Genomic DNA, 22,159 nt, shown 5'->3' with positions numbered 1-22,159 from the left:
AGTAATCAAATTATACTGTTAAATACGATATCTAAAGTGAGGTCAGTAATAGAAAATATAGTCTGCAACAAAACATTAGAAAATATAATGAGACTTCTTGACATCTTGGGTAATTATTTTAAGAAAATACATATATAAAACAATTGTAACAGTATAACAACTCTTGAAACCAAAAAAAAAAAAAAACCCAAAACCCTCACATTTGTTACTGAGAACATTTTTTTAAAAGATGATGGAATATTTTAAGCTTTGCTTAAATATAAAATTTTCGAGATTCAAGAACACAATGTCTTAAGGATCACAACATTTAATTGGTAATTTTGCCTTGTAACTATTATCCAATAAATTATTTTTTAAACTTCTAATCTTTGCAAACAGTTTATAATACCTAAAAATAACCAAAAGCCCAAAGGCCCACCTCTGGGTGAACTGCAGGACACTATGCTATATTAGCAAACCAGGATATATTTTTATTAGTAGAAAGTAGTTATTAAAATTAGGATTCTATTATTAGGATAAGAAAGACCTGGGTGAAAATACAGAACTCAGAATGATATGAAGAAGAGAGTGTAGTGTTTGGTTTAGAATATTGACACTTGTTTTGTTTCTAACATGAAATTTTTGTTTAACTCTTAAATTTCGGATCTTTCTCTTTAACTTCATATTCGGATGATTAAATATGTAAAGGGAAAGAAAAGAATGACTTGTTAAAATTTGCGTGATTATTTTAAACATTGAAAGGTAAATGCAAGACTTATATTTCGTGTCACAGTGTCACTTGCATTTTACACTTGGGGTTGCGTGTGCGTGGTGGTGGTGGTGGTGGGAAATCTCTCAGTGTGAGGGAAGTCCCGGAGGGCGGGGGGTGGGGGGGAGGCCCCTCCCCTCCTGTCCCATTCATAACCCGTTCATTCACCGGGAACCGGCTAAAGCCGACTAATCTCCGGTGTGGTCGCTCCCTCTGCCCTAATAGGGCTCCACCACCTCTCCTAGGACTCGGTAAGTTCAAAGTGCAGTAAAAATGTATGTTTCCCAAGAATAATTTGAAACGATTTTGTAGATAGTTTATTGGAGGGTGAAGAAAGGAGGGGTGGAGGTGGCAATTTTCAGGCATCGCTTTGTTTTTGTCTTCGCATTGGTTTTCGAAAAGATATAAAACGATTCTTTAGACGGCGGTTTCTCAGAGGGTCTCTCTCAGGCTGCTGCTGCCCGCTGCAAACCAGCGTCTAGAGCGCACGGGAAGGGGAAGTCGTCGATGCGTTTGCAGCAAGCAGCAGTCTCTGCGTCTGTCCCCAGGTCCCAGGGATGCTGCACTCCCGGCCCTGCCGCCTCTGAAGCGCCCGGGCGTCCCGGAAAACCGGAGCTGAGCGCAGACCCGCGGACCATGAGGCCTCTGAGGCTGGGAGCGTCGCTCTCGCTGTTGCTGCTGCAGCTGCTGCTGCTGGCTGGCTGCCTCGTCGTGGCCGCCCGGAGAGACAAGGGGTTGGCGGGCCGCGTGGCCGAGCCTGCCCCGGGGCCGGCGGGCCGCTCGTCCGGCCGCTTCGTCAGCCCCGAGCGGCACGCGTGCAGCTGGCAGCTCCTGCTGCGCGCCCCGGGGCCCGCGGCGGGGAGCGAGCTGGCGCTGCGCTGCCGGGACCCCGCCGGCGCGCGCCAGCAGTGCGCCTACCGCGGCGAGCCGGAGCGCTGCGCCGCCTACGCCGCCCGCGGCTCGCACTACTGGAAGCAGGTGCTGGGCGGGCTGCGCAGGAAGCGGCGTCCGTGCCGCGACCCGACTCCGCTCAAGGCTCGCCTGTGCGCAGGCCAGGAGGGCCACGGCGCCGAGCTGCGCCTGGTGCCCCGCGCGTCCTCGCCGGCGCGCCCCACTGCGGCGGGCTTCCCCCGGGATCCCAAGCCCCGGGCCGGGAGCCGCGGGCCGCCCCGGGAGCCCGCCCCCGGCTCTGCCACAGCGGCCCGCCTTCCCGCGGGCACGTCCCCCAGGGGGAAGCCCTCTGAGAAGTCCAAAGCCGGCAAGAGGAAGGCGGCCTCCGACCCGGGAGTGGAGCGACCTCTGGGGACCCGGCCCGATCCCGACGGGCTGGACGAGAACGCGAAGCTCACGGAGACCTACTGCGCTGAGAAGTGGCACTCCCTTTGCAACTTCTTCGTCAATTTCTGGAATGGCTGAGGCTGCCAGCCTGGGAGGGACGCGGCGGCGGGGAGGGGTACGCAGCCGGGAAGAAGTTGAGCGCATTTTAGGCCAAGCTAAGGCTTGGAGAGTGGAGAGGAGTCCGGGTTCTAGAATGTGGCTGGGGGGTGGGAGGGCGTGGGCCTCGGGATGGGAGTGTGAGGGGTATGGAGAATCTCTGAGAGGGCAGAGACGTTAAGATTTTTGAAAAGTCCGACCCTGATTAAGAGCAGGAGAAATAGTGAAAAGAGAAAGAAGTAGCCATACCTTAAGTGTGCAACAACTGTAGATTGGGAGAGAGATGAGTACAGAAGGCGGCTGGGGAAAAGGGAGGGAGGGGGGTGACGAAAGCGGTGTAAATCTCCTGTGCGAAGCAGGATACGGCGTATATTGTTTCACACAATTATATTGAAATGTAATCACAAGCAGTTGATAACCTCAGCCGGGTTGAATAGTTTAGTGACTCCTCACCCAATCAGCTGGCAAGATTCCCAACTTTTCTTTTTTCCTTTTGGAATCAGTAGGAACTTGAGTACTGCTTGGTGTCATAGATGACCTCTATTGGGATAGAAGCCATTCAGAGGTCAAAATTGCCTCCAATGAGTAGATTTTCAGGATGGTTGCCCTTGAATTCTTTTAGAAGTGTTACATTTAAACAGAGGGATGCCTTATGTTCTGAAACTTTCCCATTAACCTTTTAAATTCAGAGGTGAATTGTAATGCTCCGGTAGGTTTTAAAAAAGAATTTTCTTTATATGTGATCATATTTTTTAAAAACAGCTGAAGTTAAGTATGTATCTCAGAGTCATGTGGACCATTATGGAAGTTATATCTGTTTCATGTAATTAATTAACATTTCATTTTAAGTAAGATATAATGATGATTTTGCACATGTTAAGTGCTCAATAAAAACTGCATGAATAGATTTAAAGAATTGGCAGGGCAGTAGAAATTCTGACTGCATTTGATATAGTTCTGAGTATACCTTGAAGTAAATTCCCAAACACCTCTTGAATTGTTAGGAAAAGACAAGAAGGCTGCATAAAGCCAGAGTGACAGACTAGTAAAACCTGGGTTGTATCCTTGCTCTGCTTGGCCTGCATGTGGTTCTCTTTCATTTTTCCTCTCGTCTTCTTCCCTACCAATTTGGATTTGTTGCCAGCATTTAAAAATTAAACAATTTCACATAAAAATTCAGATATCTGAATTTCCTTGAAAAATTAGATCTATAAACATTTGGACCTACCTTCCTATATGGCAACAACCATCAGCTGACATGGAATATTGGCTGCCTCCTTTAGATTCGGTGTTTTCTAGAGTTCTCCACTGCTCCTACAAATCTCACCAATAAACTTTATTCATTTACATTACAGGTCTGAGCCCATAAGACTTTTAAGCCACTGATAGATATAAGACTTACCTTTTTGCTGACCATCTGTGCTTCTCAGCTTGTCACAATTATGGTAAATGCAACAATCTTAGATCTCTTGATGTAAGGATCTCCTGAACTCTTTCTTCTTTGACCAGCCTCTAGGAAGTGTTAACTATTTCTTTACTATTCTGTACATTCTTAAAAAAAAAAAAAAAAAGATTTTATTTATTTGACACAGGGAGAGAAAAAGCATTAGCTCAAGGAGGGGGAGTGGCAGAAGGAGAGGGAGAAGCAGACTCCCCAGTGAGCAGACTCCCCAGTGATGGGGCTCCATCCCAGGACCCCAGGATCATGACCTGAGCCGAAGGCAGACCCTTACTCGACTGAGCCCCCCGGGCACCCCTATTCTGTACATTCTTATCTTCATACAATTGGCAAAACATCCAGATCGCACATAGTTCCAGGCCAGGTTTAAGAGCTCACATTCTGAGTAACATTGACCATTAGATAAAATTCATCTTGGTCAAGTAAAGGAAGTTCAGTGTAGCTAGAGACCAAGCCCTTAACATAGGGACTAAAGTACACTTTCTCTAAAAAGCTTGGCAAAATTTGGGTGTCATCAGAGAAGGGTATTAGAAGTGAAACACCACCATCTAGAATCATAGTTTTACCTCTACATACAAGACAAATGTCAATCCTTCTTGTGTGCCTTTTGACCATCTACTGAGCTTACCTCTATGAAGGAAGGAAAGGCCAAACTCTAGGCCCAAGTACATAGTGCAGATTACTACTGCTTCTGCTCCTTTACTCTTTAAGAAGAACTATATTAGGACTTCTTCTCAAGAACAGAGTATGAACTGTGATATGATAGAGACCAATTGCTTGCAGTGAGTAGGAAATGGAGAGAACCTGCCATCAGCTTCTGGAGTGATTTTGACTAAGTCCTAATGTCTCCAATATATATATTGAGGAGAACTAGGCTAGGTTAAATCTGAAGTCCCTATGGCATACTACTAACTCCAGGATCCTATACATAGTTTTGTGTAATGAATAGCATAGTGATAATAGCATGTGAAAATCAACAAGTAGTCTGTATAGAGTACCACAAGAAAGATTATGGAGTTGGAAAAACTCCAGAGAAAGACAAGCAAAATAGCGAGGGAAATAGAGAAGGCTTCTGTATATGAGCATCTAGAAAGATTTGGAAGTTTGGGGCAGATGGACAAATCTGCAGGTGGGAGAAGACAGGATCAAAATGTCTAAAATACTAGGAGGAGGATGGACAGGGAGAACTTGGGTATTCTCTCCCTGCAGGTACCATCAAGAGTGAAGGGAGGAGCACCTGGCTGACTCAGCTGGTAGAGTACATGGATCTTGATCTCAGGATCTTGAGTTAGGGTCCCATATGGGGTGGAGAGATTACTTAAAAATAAAATCTTAAAAGAAAAAAAGTGAAAGGAAAGTTGCCAGGGCACATCCAAGTTTACTGTCAGAGCTGGGATCAGCATGGGCATCAGAAGTAGCAAGACATCTCTCAGTCTGTTGGACACAGAGAATTTATTAAAAGCATTGAACCATGTTATTCTCTTGGACTTCTGAATTATTAGGCACAGAGCTATCAGGGAAAGGTGGAATTACACTCATACCCAGTTAGCCTTTTCTTTTTCTTTATTTTTAAAATTTTTTAAAAAAGATTTTATCTATTTATTCATGAGAGACCCAGATAGAGAGGCAGAGACATAGGCAGAGGGAGAGGCAGGCTTCATGCAGGGAGCCCAATGCAGGACTCGATCCCAGACTCCAGGATCACAACCTGAGCCGAAAGCAGGCGCTCAACTGCTGAGTCACAGGCACGCCCCTTTTCTCCTTTTTAAAATTGCATTTGTTTATTTGAGAGGCAGAGCATGAGCAGAGGGAGGGGGAGAGGGAGAGGGAAACAGTAGACTCCCTGCTGAGGGGCGAGCCTGACAAGGGGGTGGGGGATGTGGGAGTGGGGGCTCCATCCCAGGACCCTTAGGATTATGACCCGAGTCAAAATCAGGTTCTTGGGCAGCCCGGATGGCTCAGCGGTTTAGCACCATCTTTAGCCCAGGGCGTGATCCTGGAGACCCCGGGTCAAGTGCCGCATCGGGCTCCCTGCATGGAGCCTGCTCTCCCTCTGCCTGTGTCTCTGCCTCTTTCTTTCTCTGTGTGTCTCTCATGAATAAATAAATAAAATCTTAAAAAAAAAAATCAGGTGCTTAACCAACTGAGACACCCAGTGGCCCTTTTTTTCTATTTTTTCTTAAGATTTTATTTATTTATTTTAGACATAGAGAATGAGCAAGTGGGAGGAGAAGCAGAGGGAGACAGACTGTACTGAGCCCAGTGTGGGGCTTGATCCCATGACCCCAAGGTCATGACCTGAGCTGAAATCAAGCGTCTTACACTTAACTGACTGGGCCACCCAGGTGCCTCTCCTTTTTTTTTTTTTTTTTTTTTAAGATTTTATTTATTTATTCATGAGAGAAACACACAGAGAGAGGCAGAGACACAGGCAGAGGGAGAGCAGGCCCCATGCAGGGAGCCCGATGTGGGACCCAATCCCGGTCTCCAGGATCACGCCCTGGGCTGAAGGCAGGCGCTAAACCGCTGAGCCACCCGGGGATCCCCCAGGTGCCTCTCCTAGTTTGCTTTTCTGAACTCATCTCCACTAGGCAAAATCTTTTGTTTTTTTATTTCATCATCATCATCATCATTATTATTATATTATTATTTAATCTTAAATTGGCTCCACACCCAATGTGGGGCTTGAACTCAGGACCCTGAGATTAAGAGTCACATGCTCTATTGGTGCGCCTAGGCAAAATCTTTTCAACCATCAAAGTCCTTTAGTCTCTCTCAGTTTGCCCTGACATACCACCACCATTTTAATCCTTGTATGCTTTTCCCTCTATGCTCTCCTTCTCTCTCAAATAAATTTTAAAAATCTAAAAAAAAAAAAAAAAATACTAGTTCTGTCCACATCTTACTCCAAATTACTTTGAGAAGGTTGCTTAATCTCTTCATATTTCTTTCTCTTCTCTTGTTGAAGGGTTACCTACTTCCAGGGTTACCATGAAGAATAAATTATATGACATACTGGATACTGCCCAGCACCACACAATACTTGCCATGTAATAGATACCCAATAAATATTACATCTTCTTCCTATACACAATTAATTTAAAATAGATTTAATTAAACAATAAACAAGCTATTGTTGATACTGTGCCAGAGGCCCTGGCCTTTGGTGTTGAGGAAGCAGGTGGGGGATACACTGACAGAGTACCAGCCTTCAACAAGCTGGAATTTAAACCCTTAGAAAAACAATGAGAACAACAACCAAAGAAATTAGGTTTCTACATGTAAGAGATTAGGAAGATGAAAGGTGAGCATAGAGGTCTGGTTACTTGGGAAGTCTACCTAGAAGATATTAGCTTGAGATATACTTTGGTGTAACTCAAAAAAACAGGTGTGGGAAATGAGTGAAAACCTAAATGAAATGGTGAAAAGAAATGATGTAAATCTAAAATTCTTGGGCCAAGTCCCAGCTCTGCCTCTAGATCTAAATCTGGACAAGTCATTAAAATGCTTATGCCTCAATATGGCATAAGAGGAAAATGTATATACTATGTTGCAGAAGTTTCCAGAAAACTCAGAGCACATTGGTGGGAGTGTAAATTGGTATAATCTTAATGGAAGACAAGTTGGCAGTTTATTTTATCAAAATTTAAAATATCCATACCCTTTAACCTAGAGTTCTATATTTTTACCCTAAAGACTTATTAGTACAAAGACATATAGAAATACAAAATTATTAATAGCAACATTCTTTATATTGGCAAAAAAAATAGAAACAACTTCAATCAATGGGAAATTGATTATGTTGCAACTGAAATTGAAATTGCAATTCATTTATGTTAGATTGAACTATATTGTGTGAACCAAACTAAGGTCATCTTGGACATATCCACCATGATGACTGTGGTTTCAGGTCACAGAAGGCTCCTTCCCTCCCATTTTCTTTCCTTTTGTTTAACCATACCACTAAGCACAGCCTAGGGGCATAACATCCTTGATCTGCCCTAGAGATATGACTAGAACAGACCCATATTATTAAACATTTTCCCTGTAGGTGGCCCACCAAACATGTACTCCCAGCCTCCAGGGCTACAGAGAGTAGGTGTAAAGGGAGGTGGGGTGGAGGAGAGCTGCTGGTTTTGCAGAGCCCAAGATATGCTTCTGTCTGTAAGTCTCCTTAATAAGCCATTTCTTGTCAAGCTGGACTTCTTGGCCGTTTTCTTCCCTCTTATGGTCCTTTGGTCCTTACCTCTTACAAGTCTATGGAGGTCATTTTACATACACTTCCCTTTCACAGAATATATATGAAACTATTATTTGACCATTTTGACTTACAGAAAATGACAATTTTGGGCAGCCTGGGTGGCTCAGGTTTAGCGCTTTCGCTCAGGGCATCATCCTGGGGACCAGGATTAAGTCCCACGTAGGGCTCCCTGCATGGAGCCTGCTTCTCCCTCTGCCTGTGTCTCTGCCTCTCTCTCTCTCTCTCTCTCGTGAATAAATAAATAAAACCTTTTTTAAAAATGACAATTTTATATGGTTCAACTTAATACAATACTAAGTGGCCACTTAAAAAATGAAAGATCTCTACATAAACTGATATCCAACACTATCACATGTACATTGTTAAATAAAACAAAACAAAAACAAATATATATATATATATATATATATTACATATATATAAAATCGGGGGGGGGGGCGGTGAAGAGAGTAAGAATACCAGTTAATGACTGTTAATGAAAATTTTTGGAAGAATGCCAGGATCCCATGCAACAACTACTTACTCCCAAGCTTGAAGTTCAGTCCTCATTTTCTTAACAGTCCTTAATTTCTTAATTTTATTCTGAACATTTTGGCCCTCCATTTGGAACAAACAGTTGCATATTACATTAAAGCAGTAAGTTCTTGGTCCTTGCAACCTAAACACCTATGACCTGAAACAACAAACAAAATCTACCTAAAAGTAATCAAAGTTAAATCTAAATCCTTCAAATAAGAATAAATATTTATATTATTTTATCAATTCTACGAGTTATATACTATAGCTGACTGTATATATGAGTATATAAGTATATATAATTATTTATATTATCCTACCTCCTAGTATTCACCCTTTCACCCTTTGTGTAATCCTCCTTGAATACAGACAGGACCTGTGGCTTGCTTCTAACCTCAATAGAATGCAACAAAGGACATGAAATGTCACTTCCATAACTACACTACACAATATTGTAACTTCTTTCTTTTTTTTTTTTTAAGATGTATTTATTTATTCATGATAGACAGAGAGAGAGAGAGGCAGAGACACAGGCAGAGGAAGAAGCAGGCTCCATGCCTGGAACCCGACACGGGACTCGATCCTGGGTCTCCAGGATCAGGCCCTGGGCCAAAGGCAGGCGCTAAACCGTTGAGCCACCCAGGGATCCCCTGTAACTTCTTTCTTGCTAGCAGCCTCTCTATTGATTCTTTTGCTGAACACAGTGAAGTAAGCAACCATATAGAAAAGCCCACATGATTAGGAACTGAAAACAGACTCTAGCTAGCAGCCAGCAAGGAGCTGAAGCCCTCAGCATGACATCTACAGGAAACTAAATCCTGCTAACAATTCTGAATTTGGAAGCAGATCCTTCCCCACCTGAGCCTCAGATGAGACTCAGCCCAGATTGATACTTTGATTGCAGCCACATGAAAGATTCTGAAGAAATCCAGCTGAGCTGTGTCTGACCCACAGAGTGTGAGATAATGAATATGTTATTTAAGCTGCTAAGTCTGTGGGCAATTTGCTATGTAGCAATAGGTAACTAATATAAATAAATAAAAATAACTTTGAAATTACTTTATTGTGCACATGTGCAAGTGTATCTGCAAGAGAAATTCTTATACATGTAATCTGTGGCTTAAAGGACAGGTACCATTAGGACTTTATTTTTTTATTTTTTAGATTTTTTAAAGAGTTATTTATTTGTTTGTTTGTTTGTTTTTAAAGATTTTATTTATTGGGCAGCCCAGGTGGCTCAGTGGTTTAGCGCTGCCTTCAGCTCAGGGCCTGATCCTGGAGACCCGGAATCGAGTCCCATGTTGGGCTCCCTGCATGGAGCCTGCTTCTCCCTCTGCCTTGTGTTTCTGCCTCTCTCTCTCTGTGTCTCTCTCTCTGTGTCTCTCATGAATAAATAAATAAAATCTTTAAAAAAATAAAAATTTTTGATAGATTGCCTTCCATAAAACGTTGTACCAAAAAAAAAAGATATTTTCATTAAAATTTTCTAAAATATAAATGTATAGCGGTGCCTGGCTGGCTGGCTCAGTCAGTGGAGCATGCAACTCTCGATCTCAGGGTTGTGAGTTTAGGCCCCACATTGGGCACGGAGCCTACTTATAAAATAATAATAATTTTAAAATATAGCTGTAAAAAGAGTAAAATGTGAAATCTCTATTCAGCTTCTCACTCCTCCCTTTCCTTTTCATAGAAGTAACCACTGACTGTATAACTTGCTGAAAACCACTAGGGGTTTGTTTTCCCCACTCTGGATGTAATAGATATTTAAACCACTGAGGGGCACCTGGGTGGCTCAGTTGGTTAAGTGTTTGCCTTTGGGTAAGGTCATGATCCTGAGGTCCTGGGATGGGGCCAGCATCAGGCTTCCTGCTTAGTGGGTAACCTGCTTCTTCCTCTGCCACTCCCCCGTTTGTGCTCTCACTTTCTCTCTCAAATAAATAAATCAAATCTTTTTTTTTTTTAATTTTTATTTATGATAGGCACACAGTGAGAGAGAGAGAGGCAGAGACACAGGCAGAGGGAGAAGCAGGCTCCATGCACCGGGAGCCGACGCGGGACTCGATCCCGGGTCTCCAGGATCGCGCCCTGGGCCAAAGGCAGGCGCTAAACCGCTGCGCCACCCAGGGATCCCCAAATAAATCAAATCTTAAAAAAAAAAAATACCAAGACCACTGATAAGTGGTCTGAGGTTCTTAACCAAGGGTATATGTAAATTTTCAGAACTTACTCACTCCCCGTGCATATATGTATTTACAAATATAGTGGGTTTTTTCTTACATAAGTAGGAATCATGTTATATGTATTGTATTATGCTACAATTTACTTTTCACATAATATGTTTTCAAGATCTTTTTAAATCAGCACATGTGAATATAAATATACACACAGCATATTTATTTGTACACAATACAAAGAAAGCATAAACATAAAATAGGTATAGATTTGCTTAATACTTACCCTCCTTTTTTTTTATTGGAGTATAGTTGACACACAATATTACATTAGTTTCAAGTCTACAACATAGTGATTCAATAACTCTCTTATGCTGTGCTCTCCACATTTTATGGTTCTCAGCCATAAACAAATAATGAGATCTTGACATTTCTGACAAAGATGGACCTAGAGGGCATTATGCTAAGTGAAATAAGACAAACAGAGAAAGACAAATACCATATGATTTCATTTATATGTAGAATCTAAAAAAAACCAGGGACACCTGGGTGGCCCCTTGGTTGAGCATCTGCCTTTGTCTCAGGGCATGATCCTGGGGTCTTGGGATGGAGTCCCACATTCGGCTCACTGCAGGGAGCCTGCTTTTCCCTCTGCCCATGTCTGTGCCTCTCTCTGTGTCTCTCATGAAAAAATAAAATCTTAAAAAAAAAAAAAGACTGGCTCAAGTGGACTGTAAATTTGCTTGGCACTCATGGGAAATGGCTAGTCACAATATACTTGGCATGCTGTCAGTCTGCCCTGCACTTTCAATCCAGAAAGCAAATATGTACAGGAATATTATTAGGCCCATAAAATGCCAACTTTCGACCATATCTCATTGCCTGGGCAGACTGTCACCTGAAAAATCTGTCTTAATGTTCTGCATTCTGATGACTGAAAGAAAATTCTAGGCATAGACTTCAACAGGCTAAGGTTTGGGATCCCTGGGTGGCGCAGTGGTTTAGTGCCTGCCTTTGGCCCAGGGCGTGATCCTGGAGACCCGGGATCGAATCCCACATCGGGCTCCTGGTGCATGGAGCCTGCTTCTCCCTCTGCCTATGTCTCTGCCTCTCTTTCTCTCTCTCTCTGTATGACTATCATAAATAAATAAAAATTAAAAAAAAAAAACAGGATAAGGTTCAAGGCCAAAACGAGTCCTTGAAAAGGTCAAGCAAGAAACAGCAGGCAGTCAGGCCAACCTGAGGAAAAAAAAAAAAAAAAAACATTGGAGCATCCATTTCCTTGCTTTTTCCAGTTTCTGGAGGCTACCCATATGCTTTGGCTCATGGCTGCCTTCTATCTTCAAAGTCAGCAATCACCTCACTCTAACCTCTGCTTTTATAACCACAATCTCCTGCTCCCTCACTTTCCAGCCTCCCTCTTTTACATAAAAGGATCCTCATGACTACCTTGGGCCCTCCCAAATAGGCCAGGATAGTCTCATCTCCAGGCCAGTTGATTAGCAACCTTAATTCCCTATAGCTATCTAACACAATTTATTCACAAATTTGGGGGATTAAGACATGGACATCTTTGGGGGGCCACTATGCTGTCTACCACCAGGGGGCTAGGTTAATATCCAACAAACTAAACTCCAACACAAAGAAAAAGGAGAAAGACATTACAGGGATGCTTGACTGTCTCTGTCAGTAGAATGTCCTACTCTTGATCTTGGGGGTTATGAGTTTGAGCCTCGTGTTGGGGAGAACCTCTGAGTCCTATGCAGGGAGAGTGGTAGGAAAGAGGATTGGATAGGAAGAGCTTTGGCTCTTGCAGCTCTGAGGAGACCTCACTCAGGCTGGTGGGAAGCCCCAGTAGCCCCAACACAGAGACTGGAGGAGTCCCACAGTGGACAGGAATGGGCCGGTTCCAGCTCTCCTGCAGGCACAGCCATGGTCTGGGAGTGGTCTGGGAAGGACATGCTCCAGGTGTAAATATGGTAGATCCTAAAGGCCCTACTGGTGGACATGGTCAGCTAACTATAGTGCTCATGACAGGCTCTTACTTAAGGGGAGATCTGAGCAGTACACTCCCACGGCTGCAACATAAGTTTAATAAAAGAAACTGTTTCAGTTTGGTTGAGACATAATTTATGTCTTCTTTCTTCCACTACCACAAAAGGATATTATTGCTAAAAGCTACCAAGAGTTTAGACGACAGAGACCAATATGCATGGGTTCAAGTCTTGGGGTTCCCATTAACTGGCTGTGTGACCTTGAACAATTTATTCATCTCTCTGAGACTCAGTTTTCTTCTATGGAAAACAGGGAGGCCGATAATACTAATTTCTCATAGGGTTGTTGGGGGCATTAAATGAGATGCTCATGGAAAGCACAGCCCCACACATCGCAATCATGTAGTAAGTACATCCTTGGTGCCCCCTTTCCTTTGGTATATCAGTGCAAGCATCTAAGGGGAACCTGCAGCCTGCAAGGATACTTACACAAAATGGTGATCCATGTCTTCCACCTTAGCTAAGAAGCCGATAAAAAGAAATATGCAAGAAATGTGTAGTTGTAGAAGAGAGAACCAACTGATGAGTACGATAGCCAGGGCTCACATCCCTGATGTGGAAGCAATGGGATACGTGAGAGCTCCTTTGGTGAGGACGACTTGAAAAGAGGCAAGGATGTTCGTGGTCTTGGAAGGTCTGGAATCACAGCTGACCTCCAAGCTCCATGGCTTTCCTACAACTTCAAAGAGCAGCCCTCCTTAGTTCTTGACCAATGCTTACAGCTGCAGGACTTTGATGAACTTACCCCAAGTTTGTCCCTCCTGTGACCTCTAGCTCACCACATTCAAACTCTTCCCTGTTTCAGTTTTTAAAAGCAGGCATAAAAGCAGACCAGAGCCCGCCACTCTCCTTTAAAGCAAGAAGGCCATTCCAGCAATATTATGGGGTGGTCATCATATGTAGACAACAGCTGTTCAAAAAGATCATGGACAGTGCTACTAATAATATCAACACAAGGTAAGATAAAAAGAATAAACCAGGAATTTTGCAAGAGCTATATGAGAAACACAGAAACACTTCTGAGGCCAGAACAGAAAGACTCAATTAAATGAAAATACAGATGCATTTAATGCTGTTATTAGATAAGAAGTCCTAATGTTTAAAAAATGTCAATCTGCAAATAATCTATTCATTTAAAACAATATTTACATTTACGTCATGTAAAATATTTAATCATGTAAAAATGAGGACAATAAAACCACCAACAGGATTTTGTAGTGTTAGGCAACTGATTCTAAAGGAAACCCAAAATTAATTTAGGGGCTGAAGGGATTGTATATTTTAGAGAGACAAAAGAAAAAAAAGTAGGATGCTTTCATTAAGCATACAACTTGAAATGGCTAAATACAGAATCTCCCAAAGGACTGTTGGCAGCACAGTGCAAAACAATGTAAATGACTCGTGAGGGGACTGTTTCTAGGTAACCACAGGGACTCTCCTTGAAAGGCCAGAAGCTTCCGACCAGCACTTTAGTTGACAGTTGCCTCCTTTGAGCTGGGTGGTCATGTGATCGTGGTGGGGCTGAAGACCCCTAAACCTTTGATCCATATGTTCTTTTGTTCCCAGGCACAATGATCACAAAGGGAACGATTCTTCTCCAAATCGAGACAGGGATAGGGCCCTTGTGCATTGATTTGAAGACATGGAGAGAGGGGTGAAAGGAAGATGGCTAGTGTGGGATCCCCAGGAGGGTGAGATGTCACAGTTTATGTTCAACCATGAATAAGTATTCCTTCACAGTGCCCCAGGATGAAATATTTACCAGCATTTAGAGGAGTTCTTTGCCCTTCTCTCTTCTTATCCCTTCCATTTCCTGCCCAGGCTCAGGAATACTCTCAATTGAAAAAAAAAAAAAAAAGGCAAAGCAAAACAATACGCAACACAACAAACAGCACACACACACACACACACACACACACTGGGAGTATTTTGAAAACTTACCAGCAACAGTGTGCTTAGAGGAAAGATGTTTAGAACAGTCTCATCTTTAATTCTTTAGCTCACACCAGCAGTCTCAACCTGTGGGTATGCAACTAGTTCCTTACATGGATTTGGATGTTCCCACAAAGTCCTGTAAATTCTGCAACATAAACCTTTGGGAAAATCTGGAGGGTGAAACCACTTTGAGTAACTGTGAATGGCTGGTGCCTACAGTGTTATAAAAACTTCAAGTGAGTCACGCAGAATGAAGGGGGACCTCACTGCAAGCATGTGTGCTTCCATGTGTGTCTGAAAGCAAGTAGGCTGCCTTAGGAAGGCTGGGGGCAGATTGAAGGCTGGAGAGCTGAGGTTATTTGCCAACGGGATAATTAGCCTGGTGGGAGCAGCTAGTAGTATGTAAGGGCAGAGGCATTTGGCTGCAGCCTGAAAATTTGACAACTTCTTAGTGGTAAATCTGTTTAAAAACAGATTAAAATAGTAGAAGAGGTGGTCTCTTTTAATAGCTATGCAGTTCCATTTACCATTTAAAAAATTAACAGCAACTATTGTTTAATGTCTGAAGTATCTTCTTTGAATTTTGAAAATAATTTGGAAAATCATCTAGGCACGACTGGTGTGTTATTTTGGTAGTGAAGTTTTACAAAATTCAATATAGATAACATAGAAGTTCCTTGTTTGTTTTTTGTTTTTCACAAGTTCCTTTGTTTATCTCAAAGTTCATCATTAGATCTGAATTGAAATTGATAGACTTCCCAGTACTTGCTAAATATTGAGAGGGAGCGCTCGGACCTAAATGTGGGAGCCTGTACCTGGTGAGCTCCATGAGCTTGTGGCCTTGTGCCAGGGGCCTGTTTCCAAGTCTGAACCTTGTGTGTCTTTGGGGAAAAATTGCTGCCCTATAAAGCACCCAGCTGGGAGCTGGTGGGAACTAAAAGCACCTTGTACCATGTGCTGTTGCTCAGATAGACTGGAATCCAACCCCTAGTAAATTGTGCCCAGTCCTCAGGGAGGGGTGAGCTGCGCTGAACTGAGCAGCACATGTCAAAGAAGTCCCACATGTCTTTTTGGAAACCAAGAGGGAGAGGGTAAGGTACCAGGAGAGGTCATGGAGGTAAGAGTCTCAGAGCTGTGGAAATAGGAGTGGGCAATACTGAGGGTTGTTTTTAAAGATTTTATTTATTTATTTGAGAGAGAGAGAGAGAGAGAGCACAAGTGAGCAAGCACGAGCAGGGCTTGGGGGGAAAGGCAGAAGGAGAGGGAGAAGCAGATCCCACAAAATTTTAAATATGTACATATGAAGACTATAATTTTATGTGAATAAAAGTTGGCAAAATGCCCAAGACAATGAAGTTAATGATTATGGTGCATGTCTGGTGTTCTGTTGATAGAGCAGAGGACGATGAGTAATAGCAGAATCTAATTCGCAAGTTATTATATATTTATTTTTTGTCTTCATTTCAGCAAAAGTGCTAATTATGCTGTTGGGATTATAACAGCATAATTTGGGTTGTTTTTTTTTTTTAAGAAACATTTTATTTATTTATTCATGAGAGACACACACACACACACACACACAGAGGCAGAGACACAGGCAGAGGGAGAAGCAGGCTCCATGCAGGGAGCCTGATGTGGGACTCGATCCCAGGACTCCAGGATCACACCCTGAGCTGAAGGCAGAGGCTAAACCGCTGAGCCACCCAGGGATCCCCAACAGCATAATTTGTGGTCTGTTGCCAGAAATGCCAAATTAGAGAATAATTTTTGAATCATTGTAGTTCTTAGACGGTTTTTATTCAATCCAATTTTGAGATACTTCATTCTGCTGAGGCAGTAGCAACTGGATTTGTTGATACATTTTTTTAAAAGATTTTATTTATTTATTTATTTATTTATTTATTTATTTGAGAGAGAGAGGGAGTGAGCAAAAGAACCACAAGCAGGGGAAGAGAGAGGGAGAGGGAGAAGCAGACCCCCACTGAGCAGGGAGCCTGATGCAGGGCTTGAGATCAAAGGCAAACACTTAACTGACTGAGCCACCCAGGCACCACTCCCTCCCCCCATGTAGGGCTCCAGAGGCGGGAGACTGGCACATGCCTACTTGAAAAATAAATAAATAGAGGATCCCTGGGGGGCTCAGCAGTTTAGCATCTGCCTTTGGCCCAGGGCGTGATCCTGGAGTCCCAGGATTGAGTCCCACGTCGGGTTCCCAGCATCGAGCCTGCTTCTCCCTCCTCCTTTGTCTCTGCCTCTTTCTCTCTCTCTCTCTGTGTCTATCATAAATAAAAATAAATAAATCTTTAAAAAAATAAATAAATAAAAATAAAATGGAGGTGACAAAAAAATAAACATAAAAATAAATAAATAGGGGCACCTGGGTGGCTCAGTGGTTGAATGTCTGCCTTCGGCTCAGGTCATGATCCCGGGGTCCTGAGATCCAGTCCCGAATCAGGCTCCCCACGAGGAGCCTACTTCTCCTACTGCCTATGTCTCTGCTTCTCTCTATGTGTCTCTCATGAATAAATAAATAAAATCTTTAATAAATAGATAGATAAAATAGAGGTAACATTGGGGCACCTGGCTGGCTCAGTCAGTAGAGCATGAGACTCTTGATCTTGGGGTGGTGAGTTCAAGCTCCATGTTGGGCACAGAGCTTACGTCAAAAATGTTAAGACAATGGAGGTAACATTAATGGCACCAACTTTCTAAGACTGCTCTGAGAACTACTGAGATATATAAAAAACAATATAGTGTCTGCCATATAGCAAGCATCAATACACATTCATTGGATCTAAGCCAGGAGAGAAAGGCAAGAAGGATTATAGGAAAAATAATTCTGAGGTCCACACAATGGGACAAGAGCGACAGACAAGACTTTGGGGAAGTTCAAAAATGTTTTTAAAGGTCAACATCAAAAGAGAAAACAGAATGGTTTAATTTGGGTTTAATCAGATTTGTCATAAAGCAGCAAGGAAATCGTTGGGATCAAAAGGAGAAACAAGAGAAAAGGAAAAGACTAAGAGCCACCAGGGCACACTTGGCTCTGGAGAGGAGGTTCTGTGAAAGGGAGTTTTATTGCATAAACATTGGGTGAAACCCCGGGGCACAGAGGCCCATTGGTCAGCATATGAAACCCATGATTTGTACCGGAAGTTTTGCAACAAAGAATTTCTGTCAAAAATCTTTGTTGTTAAAAAAAAAAAAAAAATCTTTGTTGTTGCTGTTATTAAAGAGATTTTATTTTATTTGAGAGAGTGAGAGCAGGGAGATGAGCAGAGGGAGAGAGACAAGCAGACTCCACCCTGAGGTGGAGCCCCGCATGGGTCTTGATCCCACAACTCTGAGATCATGATCTGCTCAGAAACCCAGAATCTGATGCTTACCTGACTGAACCACCCAGGTGCCCCGTTGTTGTGTTTTAAAATCTTGGTTTAAAAACGTGCTAAATAGCCTGAGGGATAAGATGGATGTGGAACAACCACAGTCCCCAAATTTAAACTCCAGAACTGTGCCATGCAGCTGAAAATAATAAAAATTATATAATGACCGTAAAAAGTAAAAAACCTACCAAACATAACTAGATGCAATGTATGAATCTTTATTAGATTCTGGATTTTTAAAAATTAGTGTAAAAGGGTGCCTGGCTGGCTCCAGCAGTAAAGCATGCCTGCCTTCAGCTCAGGTAATGATCAGGGTCCTGGGATGAAGTCTTCCAGCTGGGGCCCCTGTTCAACAGGGCGTCTGCTTTTCCCTCTCCTTCCCCCCTGGATGCCGAGAAAAATCAAGGCCATCCCACCTAAAGTTTAGCAATAGCACAAGTACAGCCATCCTAGGCCCCTGGGAATAAGAGCTGAACTTTACGGGAAAAACTGCAGAATGTTCTCAGTGTCCTCGGCAGGGAATCCCGTATCAGAAAGACAACAGAGCCCACACGGTGGTAGAAAGTCCCATATTAGAATGAGAACAGAGCTCAATGCCCTTAAGCCCCATATCAGAATGTAAACAGAACTTGAGAAATTCCTCCACCCCTTCTGAAAATCCCCTAGACCAGCCTATAAAAAACCGAGCTGAAAAAAAAGAAAAAAGAAAAAAACCAGCTGTAACCTACCTCGGGGTCCAAGTCCCTGCTCGGCTGTGTCGGGTATACTTGGACCCAAGCTCGAGCTTGTAATAAACCCTCGTGTGATTACATCGGTGTCGGCTCCTTGGGTGGTTTCTCGGATTCGCAATCTTGGGCACAACACACCCCGCTCTCTCTCTCTCTCTCAAATAAATAAATATAACCTTACAGAAAAAAATAGTTGAAAGTAATTTTTTTTGAGCTGAGAAAATTTAAATGTGGCCTAGATTTTAAGTGGTATTTTTCATTAGGGTTAATTTTCTTCAGTGTGATAATTGTGGTTACAAAAGAAAACATCTTTATTTCTATTTGCTCCAGGCAAATTATTTCAAGGCAAAATGTCATGAGATCAGCAATTTACTTTCAAATGATGCAGGAGAAAGAAGTCTCTCTATAGAGATGGATGACAAAGCTCGTAAAGCCAAGTGCTACCAAGTGGTGAGATGCAGATGGACCGAGGGAACACTCATTTCTATCATGGCACTACAACTTTTCTGTGAGTTTGGGCATTTCCTAAATAAAAAGTTTGAAGAAAAACCAACGGGGGAGAAACTGGAAACTGATCCCGTCTTTGTTTAGGAGTATAACTAAGTTCCGAGGAAGGGGAGAAAAGAGACGGGCTTCGGCCTGAGGGCTCCCAGGGGCACCGCGTGGGGGCGGGGCCGCCTAAGGCTCGGGGCGCGCTGGCCTCGGGGATGCTCGCGCCCGGGAGGGAGGCCGCCGGCGCCGCGCGGCTTGCCCGGCCCCCAGGGACCTGAAAATCTTTTGAATTGTAGTGAGAATACGTGGTTCTGGGGGATCTGATCGTAGTGGTCAAATAGCGAGATGGAAACAAAAACAAAGACCACAGCGAAAGCGCCCCACGCGCGTGTAGACAGGACGCTGGGCGGGGCTCCCGCTGCCGGGGGCGCGCTTGGGGTTCACCGCCCCCGCCCGCCCGCCCGCGCCCCGCCCGCGCCCCCAGCCCGCGCCCCGCCCGCGCTCGGCCCCGCCCGCGCTCGGCCCCGCCCGCCCGCGCCCTCCGCCCGCGCCCCCCGCCCGCGCTCGGCCCCGCCCGCGCCCCCCGCCCGCGCTCGGCCCCGCCCCCGCCCGGCCCCCGGCCCCCGGCCCCGCCCACGCCCCCCCGCCCGCGCTCGGCCCCGCCCGCCCCCCGGCCCCGCCCGCGCCCCCCGCCCGCGCTCGGCCCCGCCCGCCCGCCCACATTCCGCCGCTGAATGGAGGCGGTGGCCTGATGCCGGTGGGGTGATGTGGCTGCTCCGCCGCCGACCTTCCCACTGGCGGGCCCGCGCCCTCCCGCGGCGACCCCGCGCGGCGAGTCATTCACGCGGCCCGCCGGGCGACAAAGCGGGACATTAGCGAGTCCGCGGGCGTCGCAGGAGCTGGAAATGCGCGGCCGGGAACGTGGAGACAATCGGGGGGTTGCGGAGGCCCCGGCGCCCCGCCGTGTAATCCGACCCCTTGGTGATGTTGCTGGGGGCCTGTGTGTGCAGGTCCGTTTCTTTGTCTGATTTTGGGAATAAAGCGTGGTTCAACGTGTGTGCGCGCGCGCATTGAATCCACAGGGACTGAGCGAAGTGGACATCTGCCTTCCTTGATTTTGTGCAGCGTATCTTATCAACTTTTTTCTTTAATAAAAGGGGAAAACCAGGTTTCAACTCTACAGAAATCGAAATGAAAATATGTATTTTCACATATAATGCTCCTGAACCAAGTCTAATCATTTAACCTTGTCTTGTGGAAAACCACATCTTTGGATCTTTGATTTGATAGCTTGAACTGGTAGTATCGCCTCAAATATTTTATAACATACCTTAAAGATAAAAACAGTGCGGGCGCCTGGCTGGCTCAGTTCGTGAAGCATCTGCCTTTCGCTCAGATCATGATCCCAGGCTCCGGGGATCCAGTGGCATCCCTGCTCCCTGCTCAGTGGGGAGCCCGCTTCTTCCTCTCCCCCTGGCCCTCCCCCTACTTGTGCTGTCTCTTGCTCTGCTCTCTTTCTCAAATAAAAAATCTTAAAGATAAAATACTGTAAATGCTTCATTTTTATTACATGATCTAATGACCTTGAAAACTGAACATGTGTTTAAGTGGGCAATACACAATTACATTTATTATCTATGATCAGAGGAGGTAAATTGGCATGGTGACAATGGGTAAAATGACATATCTAAATAGAAAATTAATTCTCACACACACAAACACACAGAGATACACACAAAATTAATTCACTCCTTCACAATTTAGACAGCTCAGGATGTGCCCAGCTGTAGGGATTCACACTGGTCATGCCCTCTACAATCTCCCGGTATGGGATGCCTGGGTGGCTTAGTGCTTGAACCTCTCTGCCTTTGACTCAGGGCCTGATTCTGGGGTCCAGGATTGAGTCCCGCATCAGGCTCCTGCATGGAGCCTGCTTCACCCTCTGCCTGCATCTCTCTTTCTGTCTCTCATGAATAAATAAATAAACAAACAAACAAACAAATAAATCTTTTAAAAAGATGAATCTCCCAGTATTCCCAAGGAAGAGTGTTGAGCAAAGTGACCAGTATTATGAAAGGCTAACTAGCAGGTGCTGTAGGAGCCCGTGGGAGGGCTGCCCCACAGGGTCAGAGTCATGAGTGTGTGTGATGATAGGAGAGGAGGGAAATCAGGGAAGTTCTCCAGAGGGAAGAGAAAGGAGTTAGGCCAAGTGGTTTCCTAACTTTGTGGAAATTAGATCACCTGGGGATTTTTTTTTTTTAAATCCTGGTAGTTTATGTCACACCCCTATTAAATCGAAATAGGGATGAGACTGTGATGTCAGTATTTTTCTTTTTCTTTCTCTCTTTCTTTCTTTCTCTCTTTCTTTTTTCTTTCTTTCTTTCTTTCTTTCTTTCTTTCTTTCTTTCTTTCTTTCTTTCTCTTTCTTTCTTTCTTTCTTAGTTCCCAGGTAACTCCAATACATAGCAAAGTTTGGGCAATTACTAAGGCAAAGGGAGGGAAGCTGATAGTTTTTAGTTTTTTGGAGGAAAACATTTGCTGGAAGGCAGGTAAGAAGTGCTGGTAATTGTTCTTTGCTCCCTCCTCCTCCTTTGCACTGCCTTGTCTCTAAAAAGCATTCAGGAAATGTTTACTCAAGTTGGAGCAAAAGCTAATCAAAATCTAGATGTGTAAGAAAACCAGGTCCTGGGGCGCCTGGGCAGCTCTGGCAGTTGAGCGTTCAACTCCTAGTTTCAGCTCAGGTCCTGCCCTCAGGGCCATGGGACGAAGCCCCAGCATTGGGCTCTCTGCCTGAGATTCTCTCTTTCCCTCTCTCTCTGCCCCTTTTCCTCCCCTCACTCTCTCTCTCCCAAGTGAATAAATAAATCTTTTAAAACAAACAAAACAACAAAAACCCCAGGTCTTCCTAAAGAATGCCCTTTTCGCATTCATCGTGGACTAATTTAGAGGTGAAACTTACAACGGCAGGTCCTCATCTA

The 22,159-nt window shown here is 44.2% G+C and overlaps 1 protein-coding gene across 1 annotated transcript; it reads left to right on the top strand.

Moving 5' to 3' along the window:
* The first annotated feature begins 909 nt into the window (after positions 1-909).
* On the top strand, positions 910-3,730 carry FGFBP3 (fibroblast growth factor binding protein 3). Its single transcript, XM_072739497.1, has 2 exons — positions 910-999; positions 1,297-3,730. The coding sequence occupies exon 2, from the start codon at positions 1,385-1,387 to the stop codon at positions 2,162-2,164; it is 780 nt and encodes a 259-aa protein (XP_072595598.1). The 5' UTR covers positions 910-999; positions 1,297-1,384; the 3' UTR covers positions 2,165-3,730.
* Positions 3,731-22,159: the final 18,429 nt, after the last annotated feature.

The sequence above is a fragment of the Vulpes vulpes genome, chromosome 15 (assembly GCF_048418805.1).
Source record: "Vulpes vulpes isolate BD-2025 chromosome 15, VulVul3, whole genome shotgun sequence".
NCBI lineage: Eukaryota > Metazoa > Chordata > Mammalia > Carnivora > Canidae > Vulpes > Vulpes vulpes.
This window is presented reverse-complemented; position numbering and strand designations above follow the sequence as displayed.

What these genes read in the sequence shown, in the direction of transcription:
- FGFBP3 (XM_072739497.1), top strand. Translation starts at nt 1,385, where the DNA reads ATGAGGCCTCTGAGGCTGGGAGCGTCGCTCTCGCTGTTGCTGCTGCAG.